Source organism: Neoarius graeffei, chromosome 3 (assembly GCF_027579695.1).
Source record: "Neoarius graeffei isolate fNeoGra1 chromosome 3, fNeoGra1.pri, whole genome shotgun sequence".
In the NCBI taxonomy this organism is placed as follows: Eukaryota; Metazoa; Chordata; class Actinopteri; order Siluriformes; family Ariidae; genus Neoarius; species Neoarius graeffei.
Window position 1 is genome coordinate 116361866 of NC_083571.1, and position 16714 is coordinate 116378579.

At 42.3% G+C, this 16714-nt stretch overlaps 1 protein-coding gene across 6 annotated transcripts in view; it reads left to right on the forward strand.

The window, feature by feature from the left end:
- The window catches only part of nhsl1b (NHS-like 1b), a 239796-nt gene that overhangs the window by 212767 nt on the left and 10315 nt on the right, over positions 1-16714 (forward strand). For 4 of the 6 annotated variants that reach the window (XM_060917964.1, XM_060917966.1, XM_060917968.1 and 1 more), the window contains 3 exons: positions 4877-5001; positions 11677-11863; positions 14344-14475. In XM_060917964.1, coding sequence (XP_060773947.1) covers positions 4877-5001; positions 11677-11863; positions 14344-14475 — 444 coding nt within the window. The remainder of the gene's footprint in view (positions 1-4876; positions 5002-11676; positions 11864-14343; positions 14476-16714) is intronic. The other 2 variants (XM_060917965.1, XM_060917969.1) reach the window with 1 other exon arrangement.

Here is a 16714-nt window from a genome sequence, read left to right on the forward strand (position 1 = left end):
CGTGTGGACAGGCGTGTCTCAGCTGCATCCGAGACGAACAAATAACCTCCCAGTTTCATAGACACTAAATCATCACGATATTACCACAGGAACTTATTGTGGAATCAAACAATGCATTCCAGTGGAACAGAGAGAAGATCGCTGCTCACAGTAACGGTCTGTTCTCACCAGCAACGCCGAATAAATTCTTCTTGAGATGGACGATGTTCATTTTGGCCGGTGAGCGTGTGAACACATGCAAGTCTCACTGATGGAATGTTTTGTTTTCGTGATGCCTTGTGTTTCAAATGATACAACAGCGTACTGTTTGAGATTATTGTTCAGTATCAGTAACCGTCTGGCGTGTTCACGCTGGGAAATACAGCACACGTTCTGTCCCATCATACAAAGCCAAGAACAGGCAGAACCGACCAGTTCGACTTGTCAGAAGTGCAGGGTTTTGTTTTTTTATTAATACCCCCGCTCCGAAGGAGGGGGTTATACTGATTTACCTCTGTCCGTCCGTCCATCCGTCTGAAACACCCTTTTTCTCAGCAACCACAAATCATAGCCACTTGGTACCGAGCTTCAGCTTGGGGTTCTATACCGTGTTTACCATTTCCAGGTCTGTCGCACATCGACTTCCTGTTTCCCGACTGAATGTATTTATGATGATTTTGACGCTGTTTCAAGAAGCGAAACGCTGTTTCAGAATGAGAGTTTAGCAGGATGCTGTTTGAAATCCCTGGGGAGAGACGCTGCTCTTTACTTACCTGTTTCAGGGTTCATTATTTGTTCAAATCAATGTTTATAATAAGAGTCCTGTTCCTTCGATCGCTTGTGTTCTGATATAAGCGAGAGCGGGGGGGGGGATACGTAAGGGAGCAGGAGCTCACAGTTGATTTGTTTTTTCTAAATCTCGAATTTCCACAGCATTAAATATAACCATTAATGGATAAAATATAAGTGTCTTACTTTAATTAAATATACTAAGTAACTTTAAAAACGCACAATGGAATTCAACACGATATCAAATCAAATCAAGTTTATTTGTATAGCGCTTTTAACAATAAACATTGTCGCAAAGCAGCTTTACAGAATTTGAACGACTTAAAACATGAGCTAATTTTATCCCTAATCTATCCCCAATGAGCAAGCCTGTGGCAACGGTGGTAAGGAAAAACTCCCTCAGACGACATGAGGAAGAAACCTCGAGAGGAACCAGACTCAAAAGGGAACCCATCCTCATTTGGGCAACAACAGACAGCCTGACTATAAAGTGACGATATCACTTTAGATCCATGCATACATTTGAAATTTATGATATTGTATGTAATGCACACACACCTTGAAACATCGATAAAGGACATTTATTGTCAAACTCAAGAATTAATTCACAATAAAAAAATTCAAAGTGACAGTTGGTCCATGTTCGGACCGTCATGCTGGAGATTCTGGGTCTGTGTCGTCCAGGGGTCTCAGCAGCAGTGACTGAGGGTGTCAGGAATCTGTCACGGAGGTGAGCTAGCCTGATGTGCTGATCCTGAACTGGCGTCGTGACTCGAGGCTGACCAGGGCGTGGACGATCCCTGGTGCTCCCTGTCTGTCTGTAACGCTGACTCAAACGGGAAATGGTCGAATGATGAACACCGAAGTGCCAGGCGACCTCTGTCTGTGTACTTCCGGCACGCAACATCCCGATGGCCTGTTCACGTTGATTTTGGCTTAGGCGTGGCATCTTCAGTAATGACAATTTTCCCATCATTTCCCCTGGGTATTTATAGGCAAGATTGTGTGTGTACAGTGTATGCAAAATTTGTTTGAAAATTAAAGCCCGTCCATGTCATTGACTACCCGAGTCATATTGTACGTTATTGAGTACAACTCCCTTAAATTCTGATTTGAGCACAGATTTGGAACTTATTCGGGCGGAACGATGTTATTTTTCCATTGTGATATATTTCTTTTCTTCTTGAGATAAGTTTTATCAATGTGCGTTTTTAAAGTTACTTAGTGTATATAATATAAAATATGTACATTGGCAAATTTCTGTGATCTAAGAGGAATAAACCCACAGCTGGGTGGTGCGATGACCTGCAGTGTTTTATTCTGGACTTAACACAATTTGATGCTCACTCAGAACAAAGAATATTATTTGAGCACAAAAGTCTTGTTGTATGCCGTTAGAGACCCAGTAGATGTGAAATTGATGCCAAAAAACACTATATACAGTTGAGTTATTCCATGAACTTGAGTCGTACATGAGCTGATAGTTGTCTGTAAGCCATGTACGACGAGATTGAGTGGAATAACTTTTTTTTTTTTCGCGGTCCAAATCCTGCGCTCTGATTGGTTGGCAAGTGGGTCCGTATCCTACGGTACAGACCCCAGTTATGGACCCCGGTTACGGACCCCGATTACGAACCTCTGGCGACTCACTTGTTCACAACAACAACAAACGTAGCATTTTTTTGTCAACATTTATCTTTTTTTTTTTAAATAAGATTTATTTATAAGATTATCAAAAATCTTATAAATTTTTGCCAGCATTTCTCAGGAGAATCGCATTAATTTTACAGCATGGATAGCGATAACGACAGTGTTCACAGTGAAAGCGAGTTTTACTACCCTGAGGAAGAAGAAATAAAAGAAAACATTTCAGGAGAAAGCTAAAAACCTCTAACTGTTGCTAACAGTTTGATCTCATTAGTTAATGAGGCCCATTTTGGACCATGTTATCCTCATACATAATATTACGTTAGGTAAAAACTTTAAACCAGTACAATCTCTTCTTCAAAATTTCACCATATGGCTTTATTTATGCAATATAAAGGTCATAATACTGTAGAACTTTGGTCGAGCAAAAACACCGAGCAAAAACCTGGCTGAATCCTGAATGACTCCTATTTGTATAAATAGGGGACGACATAGGTGGCAAAATGTAGGGTTTTTTTTTCCTGCCATGGAAGTGCACTTGTATACCGAGGAGGAAGCCATTTGCATGACAGCTGTGAATGAGGATTCAAAATGGCGGCTCGGCTCGGTTTCCCCTTTCGGTTGCTCTCGTTTTCTGTTAGAATTTGGTAAAGAAAAAAATAAATATATTATTTACCAGCTTAAGGTCGGTCCGTATGGTGAAATACCGTGACCTCGGCCTTGAATACTGAGCGAGGCCCTCTGGGCCGAGGTCAGTATTCAAGGCCGAGGTCACGGTATTTCACCATACGGACCTCCCAGCTGGTAAATAACATATATATTCTATCCACATTCACTGGATTTTGAGAAACAGAGCATTTTTGTTATTACTTTTTGCAAATTTGATAAATAAAAACTTTATACAAAACATCTGACAAAATCATTTCTGCTTAGAATGTAAACAAACCAGCGAAATGACCGGAACAATTTGTGAAAAATGTGATAATTCTTGAAAATTAAAAATGAAAAAATATATGGTCTTATCAAATACTTACTTTCCATATTTTGTTGCTTTTTTTTGTGTGTGTGTGTTTTTTGGGGGGTTTTGTTTCCAAGTAGAATTTTTATTTCGTCCTCGGTTGGTTCGGCAACACGCTCCGCCATTTTGTTTTTCTCTCCTCACGGAATATGAGCTGATAGCCTAGTAGTAGAGTAGCCAATCAGAGCGCACGATTGCTCATATCCAGTGAATGTGGAGAGAATAAATCCTGATAAATCTCACACAGAAGCACACACTACTGCTTAAAATAGACTTAAGGCAAGTTCTACTCGTGTTGCACCGTCAGAATTTGAAGCGATTGAAATTAAAAGCAGGTTATATACCGTACCAGTCAAAAGTTTGTACACCCCTACTACTTATTCATAGGATTTTTTTTTTTTTTGTATTTTCTACATTGTAGAACAATACTGAAGACATCAAAACTCTGAAATAACATCTGGAACAGAGATGAAATTATGTAGTAAATAAAAGTCTTGGCATTCTCTTAACCAGCTTCATGAGGGAGTCACCTGGAACGCTTTTCAGTTAACAGGTGTGCCTCGTCAAAAGGTAATTAGTGCAATTTATTGCCTTCTTAATGAGTTTGAGATCAAATAGTAAATAATAAAAACACAGTAAACAGCCCTATTCAACACCACGACTGTAGTAATCCGTACATATTATATCAAGAACCGAACTACTAAGTAAAGAGAAACGACATCCGTCATTACTTTAACGCATGAAGGATGACTTTTAATTAATAAAAAATAAAGAATTGAATTTGAAGGCGTGTCCAAACTTTTGACTGGTACTCTAAATCCCAACAGTTTTTAGATCATGTGACTAAATGTTTTCGTCTCTGAGTGTCGGAGTGTCTCAGGAGACGTCCCATGTTGCTTTCATGGAAAAATAGCATTATTTGCACTGATATTCAAAGCTGTGAGAGTATCAGGCTGATCTCACACACACACACACACACACACACACACACACACACACACACAGTAGCACTGAGCAGATTATCAGGGAGGGTTCTGCCGTCTGAAAGTGTGAACGTGGTGTTTGGTGTAGACACACTTATCTGCATGGTTAATAAGGGAGGGTGCTGGAGGAGATTTGTCTGCATTCCAAAGGGACGTTGGGTTGCCATCTGTAGCAAGCAGCATGAAACCGAGACACACTTCAGTGAGTGATTCTCACACCCCCACACAGACGGGCTCACTGGGGTAGACGTGAGACGTTCCTCTTTAAACTACGTTTCCTTACTTTATAAACTTCTAGAGAAGTGCTGTTCTGCTTCTTTACCACTAGAGGGAGCTGACTGGACATTTTCATTTTCAGGTTGCTTTGCTGTAAATGACCGAGTATGTTTCTTTCGAAGTTTTACTGGAAGGCACTAAGCTCTAACCCAGATCTGTGTGTGTGTGTGTGTGTGTTTTGCAGATTGTGATAAGCTGAGGAAGGATGGCTTCCGTAGTTCCCAGTACTACTCCCAGGGCCCCACCTTCTCAGGCTCGGCTCACTCCCGCAGCAGCCAACTGGAGGATGAGGATGAGGTTGATGATAAGGTGAGACACTGTGGCTCACGCAAACACCATCTCCGAACATCATAAGACTGAATAGTCACAGGTAAACGGTGGTCATGAACAGCTTGAGTCGCAGGTATGGGAACGCATGAATCTGTTCTCGCATTTCTTGGCGCCCAATTCATCATCTAAACAAAAGTGAAATAATTACGTCTTCAGGAGGAGCGTGTGCAAAAGATCATCTTTAGGTAAACACACGGCTACTTCAGTGGCTTTATTCTTATAATTCAAGAATATCAGAATTGCATTGGGATAGGTTTAAGTATCTCAGGGTTTTGTTCACGAGTGAGGGTAAGGGGGAGCAGGAGTTGGACAGACGGATCGGGGCAGCGTCAGCAGTGATGTAGATGTTGTGGTAAAGAGAGAGCTGAGCCAAAAGGCAAAGCTCTCAATTTACTAGTCCATCTACGATCCCACTCTCACCTATGGTCACGAGCTGTGGGTAGTGACCGAAAGAATGAGATTGCGGATACAAGCGGTAGAAATGAGTTTTCTCCTCAGGGTGGCTGGGCTCTCCCTTAGAGACAGGGGGAGAAGCTTGGTCATTCGGGAGAGACTCGGAGTAGAACCGCTGCTCCTCCACATCGAAAGGAGTCAGCTGAGGTGGTTCGGACACCTTGTTAGGATGCCTCCCATTGGAGGTTTTCTGGGCATGCCCCACCCGGATGAGACCCGGGGCAGAACCAGGACACGCTGGAGAGATTACATCTCTCGGCTGGCCTGGGAACGCCTCGGTATTCCCCCGGAAGTGCTGGTGGAGGTGGCCAGGGAGAGGGAAGTCTGGGCTGCTCTGCTTAGGCTGCTACCCCCACGACCCAGATCCGGATAAGCGGTAGAAAATGGATCGATGGATGGCATTGGGATGAGACGAGGATACAGTGAAACTTAGACGATGACTTCTTTTAATCCAGTGGGTCATTCCATGCAAAAATAAAAAAATCTCCAGACTCTCCCATGCCGTTTGGTCTCGGATTTTCTTCGTTTTGCCAATAAATGTTCCTTTACCTACCAAGTGAACAAATCTAAAGCTCAAACCCAGTCAGTCAAATCCATCAGGTTGAGTGAGTTGCACGGATTTCCATAACTCGATCCCTCCATCCATTCCAGTCATTCATCATCCCAGGCAAGTCTGAAGGATAGCATCCAGCATCATCACATACCTGCTGAACATGCGTTTTGAGAGGTCTTCCAGCGTTTGCTCAGCCATGTTTGGGATCCCACGGTAGGACATCACTCATGATTTCATTCTTCACCGTCCAGCAGCGGCCTGCAAAGCGTGGTGTTCTTTCGTGAATGACATCAGCGATGGGCGGTAGATGCCCATAGAGCTGTTTAGATGTTGCCTCCAGGATATATTCAGTGTAGATCTTAGCATCCTGGTATGTTCCGTCTAATTTCTTTTCAAGTTTCGATGTCCGAGTCCAAGCGGTACAGCCATAAAGCAGAACAATTGCTTGAAAGAAAATAGTTTGAGTTGGCCATGTTTCTGAGTTGGGTTGGAGCCCCAAAACGGCAGCCATGAAATTTGGCACCATGTTCACGGTGTTCAATATTAAAGTAAATAATAAATCCAGAATCTTTTCTATGGCTCTAGACTAACAGGTAGAGATCACAATTATAGCAAAACATTATTGCTGTAATGACCCATGAAAGGTGTAAAGACGCTTAGGTCCACCCTTCACCACGGCCAGGTTTGGAGGCCCAAAAATCATGCTTAAACTAACTGCAAGCACCCGTTATTTTTTCTGATGAAAGTCCAGCGTAGTGGCTGTAGTCTTTACGATTTGTTGTTGAACTACAGCCCCTCCAATTTTGGGGGGAAAAAAGTGGTTTTTGGGTGACATTCAGGGGGCTAGAAATCTGTGGGCATGAAATATTGAACATTTTAAAGCGAGACGGCCTTTCGATTTCATAAAATCAGTGAAATTTAGTTCCGTCTGAAATGTGCTCATTGTGATATCTGTTTATTTCTGTAATATCTCACAAAATATCAGGCCATTCTGTGGCTGGGAAGTTATTTAATTTGAGGGGATTAAAGCAAATAATGTGCATGAAATCGCTCGCTTCGTGCAGTCAAGCAGACAGAGGAAGTCCGTGTGCGCATGCGCAGGCTTACCTTCTTCTTTTGGGTTTTACAGCAGCTGGCATCCACAGTGTCGCATTACTGCCATCTACAGGTTTCCCTTTGAGCGTGCACTGACAGTTCCATCATTCTGTCGCTAAACGAACAGCTGATCACACCGAGGTGCTCGCTGAGCGCCAATATTTATTAGTTTGGTCCTGCGTTTCCTTTCCTTCGTATAGAACATAACGTCTTTTCTTCTCGCTTTCTTTCCGTTACTGTAGTCGGTCTTTCACGTTTCATTCACACACATCCTCCATTTTTCTCTCCTGTTTCAAATTTGTATCCCACAATGCCTTGCGTGAACGGGGAAAGCCCACCACGTGATGCATGACGTAGTATCTTGTATTGGGTCATGGTGAAGCAGGAAAAAATAGCGGAGAATTTAGAGCCACGTGGAGATAAATTCATTAATTGTTTTATTTTGGAAAAAAAACCCTAATAAAATTGGAAGCCTGTGATTTGAATTCAGTAGGTTTCGGTCACTAAACAAAAATAATTGGGTGTCGGGAAAATTCTTTTTATGAGCTACACGTGAAAAATCTGAAAGGCCGTCTAGCTTTAATGGTTTCATTTTGAAGTACTTGATGTGTCGTTTATTTATGCCAAATATTAGGATTTTTTCAAAATTTGTTCAACAGAAAAGTATTTGCGAAATATGTGTCAGTCAACCGGATTTTCTTCCTGAATGCTCAGATGATGGATTTTGAGTTCTACCTGCTGCATTACACCACCAAGCCAACATCCGTATGCAGGAAATACAAACCAGAGTGAAACTGGACCGAGAGACGTGACTGTAAATCTGATGTGAAATGTGCGTACAGAGAGCCTTCAAAATGTCCACGATGTTTCAGCTCGGATGTCTAAAGTGTATTTTTGGACCACTACTTTTACTATGGACTTGCAGAACACCTATAGGCAATTTAATTTGATGCCTCACTGATCGGTTGGCACTGTGACACGTTCGTTTTCAGCACTGTGCCGATTACATCGGCGTATTAGTCGCTGATGGTTTGTTTCTAACACACAAAATGATGCCAACAAAGCTGGAACTGTTGTTGATATAAGATGGTCGGTCATAAAATGTGTTTTTATTCTTTCGAACATGCGGCGTTGAAAACATGCCAGTCGGGATGTGTTGACTTTCCGGTTCCGGTTCTGGACAGGAACTACACGGTAATCATTTAAAACGAGTCCCTGTCTCAAGTCGTCTAGAACCAGCGTCAGTCCAACACGGTCGTGGATGATGTTAAATGTGGATACCCACAGGGGGCGCTGTTGAGGTGATTGTGTGTTAGTTACTGGATCAGCCAGCGAAAACGGTGTAAAATATTGCACGCTTTTCAACACCGTGTCGACGCATTCTGTAAACACAGAATCTGGTACCAAAATCCCATGGCGCGACATGTATTGTGGTTTAGACCTCATTTGGCATGGAAGTGTGTGTGTGTGTGTGTGTGTGTGTGTGTGTGTGTGTGTGAGACTTGTGCCACAAAGTTCATTGTTGTCTTCGTGTGACTGAGCTGCACATGAAGGTACAAATAGCCAATGAGAGAGAGTGGAATATCTGTAGCTCGTGCTACAGTGAGCTCGTTCTCCTCCTCCTGCACTCGTTCTCTCTCTCTCTCTCTCTCTCTCTCTCTCTCTCTCTCTCTCTCTCTCTCTGTGCTTTATTAGTGTTGCCATCCATGCGCTGCTGCTTTGTGAGGCCTCTGGAGACGCACCACACCTGTTACTCTCGGCACAGAGCAGAGAAAGTGCATTAGTCTTATTTACAGGGCTGTTAATGAGATAATCTGGCTGTGGGTGCAAAGTTAATTGGGAAGACGAGGAGCCAGAAAGATCAACCGTGTGTACATTAATCACATCTGTTATAAAACCTGATTAGATTATCAACCTGTTTTGAGTGACTATTCATTGTTTATTCTACACAACACGCTGTCTGATTTTCCTGAACCGGGCTTCCGCTTCCTCCCGGGTCTTTACATGTGGTCCTGTCTTCTGTATGCTACCCTGAGATGTGGCTCTTCGAGCACTTATTCACACTCCTTCCTAATCATGGCGTTTAATTGCTCCGAGCCTCACTGTGGTCACGGCTGTCCATCTTTCTGCACCTCTACTTGTTCCATCTGTCCGTAGTGAGTGGCTGGAGGGAGGGATGGGTTTAGATTCTTAGGATGCGTAAGATCCAACACTGTGCTCAGAAATCACGAGCAAAAGCCAGACTGAACTGCGTTTTGATTTGCAAGCGCGGCGTTCCAGTGGTTTACGTTGTTGTGGAGGTTTTGAGGCGCTGCTGGGAGAGTTCGAATCCCACTGCAACAGTTTCACTCGCTGTGCTCTGATTCAGGAGTCACCATGCTGGAACACTTCCTGTCTGAGTGAATCTTTCTCTTTTCCCCTGGTTCCTCGTGTGTGTGTGTGCGCGCACGCATCTGTGTGTCAGGCTTGTAGTACTCGAATCTGACTCGTGCCCTAATTTTAAGGACTCGTGACTCAACTTGGACTCGAGCGCTGATGACTCGGACTTGTGCATTAACTGCATTCTAGGGCTGTAACGATATGCCTATCGAAATCGCGATACGCAGAGCCACGATCCGTATCGCGATACAAGAAGGCAGAATCGCGGTACACCCTTTCAAACTTCTCCTCAGCCCAAAAACAGAGGCGCTTCCAAACTTCAGTTTATGAATACTTTACATTTAAATTACATTTTAAACTTACTTAAATTACTTTTATTTTTTATATCTATTAGTAAGTCGTTTTTTTGCCGACCTGCGACAATCTTCTGCGAGTCACGCAACGTCCACACTCGCCACTGGCAGAGCATTCATTTCTTTTAAGCGGTCGCCATTCTGGTTGCGACGCGGGGAGCGAATCTGTAAACAAGCAGCTCATTGGCTGGCTAGGTGTGCCACAAGCCAATCACAATCACTTGACCGGAAAGGCATGCAGTGTTGCCAGATTGGGCAGGTTTAGGTGCTTTTTGGCTGGTTTTGAACATATTTTGGGGTGGAAAACGTTAGCAATATCTGGCAACACTGAAGGCATGTCTGCTTGGGCGGAAGCCTTCTGCGGCAGTTACGTTTTGACACGCGAGCAATGTTTCACTATAAAAATTCCGTAATTTCCATCTGTTTTCCGCGATCACAGAAAATCATTGGCCCTATGAGAGTGAGACAGTGAGAGAGCCACCCCCCAAAAAAAAATCGTAACGGATTTACACGATTTGGAAAAATGACTTTTTCAGAACCAAAAAAAACAGCTTCCGGCTCAACAGTATTATTTTGAGAAATAAAACAATCTTTGGATATACATTTGTTCATTTTTGCATACATATTACTCGTTCTCTGCAGTGGTCTGAATTATTTGTTATTAAATAGTTAATGTAAGTAAATGTTAATAAGTCAAATTTACTACTTTAAAAAAAACATTTTTAAAAAAATCGTGGGCGTATCGAATCGTGGGTCAAAAATCGCGATACGAATCGAATCGTGAGTTGGGTGTATCGTTACAGCCCTACTGCATTCGGACTCGTAAATTGGAGACGAGGACTTGGATTTTTTCTTTATTTTTTTGTAACATGCCATAATCATTTGGTATAAGATATTTATATCTACATTAATTTTTATACTAATTTTGTGTAAGTGTGTCACACCTCTTCAGATAGACTCTCGGGCGCGCTCCGGACAGCGCACACACCAAGCGGACTCTCGCGCACGCCGTAAACGACTCGCACCTGCACAGGATCAAGGCCTATATAAAAACTGTGAAAACACACTTACTTTGCAAAGTATTGAGTTGCGTTGCTGATACATTACCGAGCCTTATTTCCTTGTTTGGTTTCCTGATCCCTGATTTCCTGTTTCTCGTCTTTGATCCTGCCGAGTCTACGATAGCCTGTTTGTGTGTCGCTTGACCTATCGCCTGTTTCACCGTTTTACGATTTTGCCTGCCATTCTGGATTGTTTACCGTCTTCACTTGTATTAATAAACACACCTTCTGCACTTCCATCCGTCTCCCAACCGTCTCTGACAGAATACTTCACACTCCCTGATAAAGAGAAACACATTCACCTGTTCATACGCCATGTTCAGGAACAAACTAATGTTAATGGCGCTGAAACAGACACCGTCACATGGCGCGGGTGGAGACTTGTTCTCGGACTCGATTCAAGATGATCTTTAATGACTTGGACTTGAACACTGCGGACTTGAGACTGGACTCAGACTCGAGGTTTAGTGACTCGACTACAACCCCGGTGTGTCTATATGTCTGTTTTCACAAACTTGTGTGTTTAGTTGGCTGTGAAACTGCTCTGTGTACTCATAGACCTTCTAAAGGTCAGGAGCACCATAAAGCGCCTCTGGCTGAAGCTAAGTGGTCGGCAGCGCTCAAAGAAGGAAAATGACGTTCAGGAGCCATCTAGTGCTTGTTCCCTGAGTTTCGATGATGTAATTTATCTCCATTAGAAGTCCAGGTGGTCTAAAAGCTTTCACCTGACTTTTACGTCATCCTTTTACTTTTCTTCCAGTCGACTGGCTCCTCTGCAGACGAGGACAAGAGCTCCAGTGCAATGAGGGCACACGCCGCACTAAAGGCCGAGGGGGCTGAGGTGGACGGGCATGGGTCACGCTTCACACCCTTACCCACTCCTGAGGAAAAGATGAGGCAACAAGCTCAGGCCGTTCTGACCGACATTGTCCCCATCAATGTCACAGGTAAGAACCACACCCTGTTATCTGTCAAATAGAGGCATCAGGATTATTTACCCGTGTGGCCTCGGTGTAATCGGTGCATATAAGCATGAGACCGTGACGTGTGGTAAAGGATCAGACCACAGCGAGTTTGTGATCTTTCCTTTCGAGGATAGTGATCTTACAGTTAAATCAGTATTTCAGAGTTATTAGAGCGGCGGCTACAATTATCGACTGTCCATAATTATCGACACCTTTTCAGATTCACCAATTAAAAAATAATTTTACAAAGGCAAGTGTCAGTTCCAACAGTTATTATCGGTTAATTAATCAATTTTTCGGAAAACCCGGACGTTATCATCGCAGGTGAGCATGGTGGAAAGATCATGGACGTGTTTTTACTGATCAAATTCACTGATATTTCATGATCTCCTCGTCGAAACCTACTTTGTTTCTTACTCTTTCATCTGACAGTCGCCATTTTGTATCTAAACGCACATTTGAGAATCACGTGAGGTGTCGATAATAGTGATCACTTTCACTGGTGTCCACCATCATCGACACGCTGTAGAATTAAGGGACATTTACAACTGTTATGGATCGATCTTTGGGTCACATTGTTGAAGTAGATGAAGTACTTTAAAAAAAAAATAAAAGTGCTGTGATTCATAACAGAATGGAATGTTTATAGAGTATTTGGAATCCGATTGCAATAAATTGAATTAGAACAGAATTAAATTCCAAGCATATAAAAAATTACATGCTTGAAATATTCAGATTTTTCTATTCCATTCAGAAAATGTGTGTGTGTGTGTGTGTGTATATATATATATATATATATATATATATATATATATATATATATATATATATATATATTTTTTTTTTTTTTAGTTTGTTGTAAATATCTACCATATATTACGAGATCAGTAGACATTTTATATTTTGGTTTGAGGAATGAGATGCGACCTTTGACCTGGAGTTTCATGTGGTTACAATGTCGATTCCCTGTTAACGTTTATTGGTAAACTACAAAACTACAAACAACAACGAATGATGAACAAAATGTGATCTACGAAAATACTTAAAGTGGAACAAAAAGATTTTCTGACGCAGGTTAAACATTATCACTTCATTTGTTTACAAACATTAGAATTACTTCCTCATTTACATAAACACCCACATCCATATATTTATATAGAAGATATTTTGTATGAAATATAAGTCTATGGAAAATACATTTTAAATAAAAAAATGTTTTGTTAACTTAATACCACATACCGATTTATTTTTTTTGTTTTATAAATAATCATCTGGGTCTCGATAATTGTGGAACGGTGTCACGTGATCTGATACGCTAAGTAATCGGGAATCAACTTGTTTTTTTCCAGTGGAAGTTTGAGTAATTATTCGTGCACAATTTACATATTGAAAGTCTTTTCTACTTTTGCAACGGCCAAAAGATCGTTAAGGTGTCGATAATAGTAGTCGCCGCGCTCGTATTCTGAGCGTCAGCACTACAGGTGGGTTGTGTGTCTGCATGCACTAACATCTTAACACCTGAGTACTTTGGTAATATACAGTATGGAGTCTTTGGATAAATTTCTTTCTGTTTCCCTGTTTACCAGCCGCACAGAGCTCTCGTTCTCTTTCTGATCTCTAGAATGAGGTCAAAGATCAAGCATTAACCTGTTCATGTGTACACACACGCGCAGAGCTGCCGGATGTCTGAACCGTATGAAAACGCTGAGGTGTTCTCTGGCTCACTCGATGAGCAGTACAGCACTGCAGTGATGAGTTGAACAAATTGCTGCCTATGAATTTCTTCAGTGATTAATTCAAAAGGTCACTTCACCGAGAGATGGAAAACATTTCAGAGGCTGCGTCTGTGGAAAGTGGTGCATGATGCAAGTCCTCTAAATAACAATAGCACTTTACGTTAAAGTGTTCTCTCTCTCTCTCTCTCTCTGATGACAAATTAAATGTCTGAACTTCCTACACTCACACGTGATGAATCACAAGATGAAGAAGAGCCGTATAATTGTTACCCAGCTTGGAGAAATTGCTATCAAAAACAAGTATGCAGAGCTGTAACTCTGTCTCTCTGAACTACTCATCGATTGCTGAGAGCCAGAACTTTGAAAACGATCAACAGTTGATATTAATTCTTGCTACTGTTTGTTTTCTTTCAAAAAAAAAATAAGAAGAAAAAGATGAACTGAGCTTTGCTGTTAATTATTTGTTCACAAGTGGCATTCCATTCCAAGAAATGCTTCCTTTCCTGTATTGAAGTCTCGCATTGTGGTCTCGCATTGTGTACAGTTTAAAGTTGTAAAATTAGCTCCACTTGATAGTCGATGTTTTAGTTTCCTTCTGTTTTTTTTTTTTTTTAATGCACTGTATGCGTTTATTTATGCATATATGTATACTCTGCATGAAAAATGCATGCTCGTCACTAACTGCCTGTCTGCTCTCCACGGCTGCCCTCCTCACCTGGTCTCCAGGGGAGACGTTTGACCGTCAGGCCAGCGTCCGTCGCTCCCTAATAAACACAGAGACACTGGCCCGTCGGCCCACGAAGGTCAAACGGAGAAAGACTATATCAGGTTTGCCTGACAACGTTCAGCAGCAACTAGGTATGATACGGCTCTGCCAGCTTCCACCGTTGCTGCTCCTGCCTTGCCTGCCATCATCTAGCCTTCACGCTGTAGTGCAGTAGGCCAGCGTCACACACTTGCTAGTCCTTCATAATCTTCACAAATGTGCACTCTTTTTTTTGTTCCGTTTCAGAACGATCAAATCATAGCCTGATTTGATCATCTACCCTTTTTCCCAGGTCCAGCTCCATGTAGTACTGTTTACATTACATTCCCATCACATGCAGGCAGCTTTTACTGCTTTGCTTAATTGCTTTTCTCTCTTCCTTTTACACAGTCTGCATTCTTCATTAGAACGTTAGTGTTCACCCGACTCTCTTTGAACTGTGCAGTGCAACCTTAACTCCTGGATCCCTGATTTTCCTTTTTACATAACCTTAGCATTTAGCATCTGCTTTTATATCTAACCTGTTTCCAGTCTTTCCACTGCGTCGTGGCTGTAAAGCTTGAGTCGTGTGTGTGTGTGTGTGTGTGTGTGTGTGTGTGTGTGTGTGAGTGCTAATACTTGGTCACAGTAGTGAAGTTGAAATGCCACATTGTGCAGTTGAGCCCATGTGAGTCTCAGTTTGATCCCCTGTCCAGATGCGTCTGGCAAACCACCTCATTTCTGTGATGATGGAAGAGTTAGTCAACCGAGATCCCACAAGTGGGCGACAGTGAGCAAATGGAAAGGCTTCCTGGCATTTATTTAGCATTTTAACAACACGAGTACGTTGAACAGAAATGATGTACAAGTGGACAATCTACTGTTTTAAGTATAACGAACAGATACGAGAAGCGTCAGTGCTCTATTTAACAGTTATTCCACGAAATCGAGTCGTACATGAGCTGAAAGCCGACGAGGCGCTTAGCACCGAGTTGTCTATAATCCATGTACGGTGAGATTGAGTGGAATAACTGTTTTATTCTATCCACATTCACTGGATTTGGAGAAACAGCATTTTTATTTTTTGCAAATTCGATAAATAAAAACTTTATACAAAACGTCCGACTAAATCATTTCCGCTTAGAATGTAAACAAACCGGTGAAATGACAGGAGCAATTTGTGAAAATGCAATAATAGTAATTCTTGAAAAATAATTTTTAAAAAATACGTCCTTATCATCAAATACTTTCAGTGCACGTTTTATTGCTGTTTTTTTTTTTTTTTTGGTATTTTTTGGGGGGTTTTGTTTTCAAGCAGAGTTTTAATTTCGTCCTCGGTTGGAAAAATCAGGGATCCCGCCATTTCTGTTTCACTTGATAAAGTGATATATCTGACTTGATGCACGCCACCATTTTGTTTTTCTCTACTCATGGTATATGAGCTGATATCCTAGTAGTAGAGTAGCCAACCAGAGCGTGTGATTGCTCATATCCATATCAGTGGCGGCTCCTGAATTTTTTTCGGGGGGGGCAATTTTCCCCCGTTATGTCTACACGGACCATAAATGTCCACAGGACTGAAGTAAATTGACCTAGGTAGCAAATCAGTAGTCAACCAAACCCAGAAAAACACCATGGTGACTGGAGCCCTCAGTTTCGTCTTTGCCTCGTAGAGCTAACTCAAACACTCCACAAAATTTCACGCATTGGATGAGCCGGTTTAATATGTGCCTGTTCTTGCTCACCTCATCGTTGTGGCGGTGAACTGCTAGCCTGTAGCCCTCATCCGGCTGTGTAGCGATGTTCACTCTCCCAAAAGCCGAAAATTTCAGGCAGCTGCCCATGTGAATCTTTGATGACTCATGTTTTTTTATTTTCTCCGACAAATGATGCATGTCCGAAACTCCAGTGACCGTCCAAGCAGTGTTGTCCGTGGAGCCCCTCCAGGGTGGAAAAGTAAGCAGGGGGAGCAGAAAACCGCTGAGGCGTCCTCGCAGCCAGCTCGCCAGGATTTGCGCTGGGACCATGTTGAAGTAAAACCTCGAGTATATGATTTCCCCCCCTTGTCGAAATTTGTTTTATGTTTAGATTTGGTCGAGGGGGGTCCAGCTTGTTTTGTTGCCAATTTAGCTCGATTTGATCGCTGACTAAATGGAACTTCTTTTAAGGACCGCACTGAATTGCTTTCCGCATCCATCTCACCTCAGAAACTGAGCGGATCGAACGCAACTTTGCCGCGTTTCGCAGTGACGTAAGCACGTTAGGGCACGCCCCCCCGGAACCCATAGAGATTGCATTGAAGTGTCAGTCAGGAGAAAAAATATATATTAACATGGGACTCTATCAGTGAAC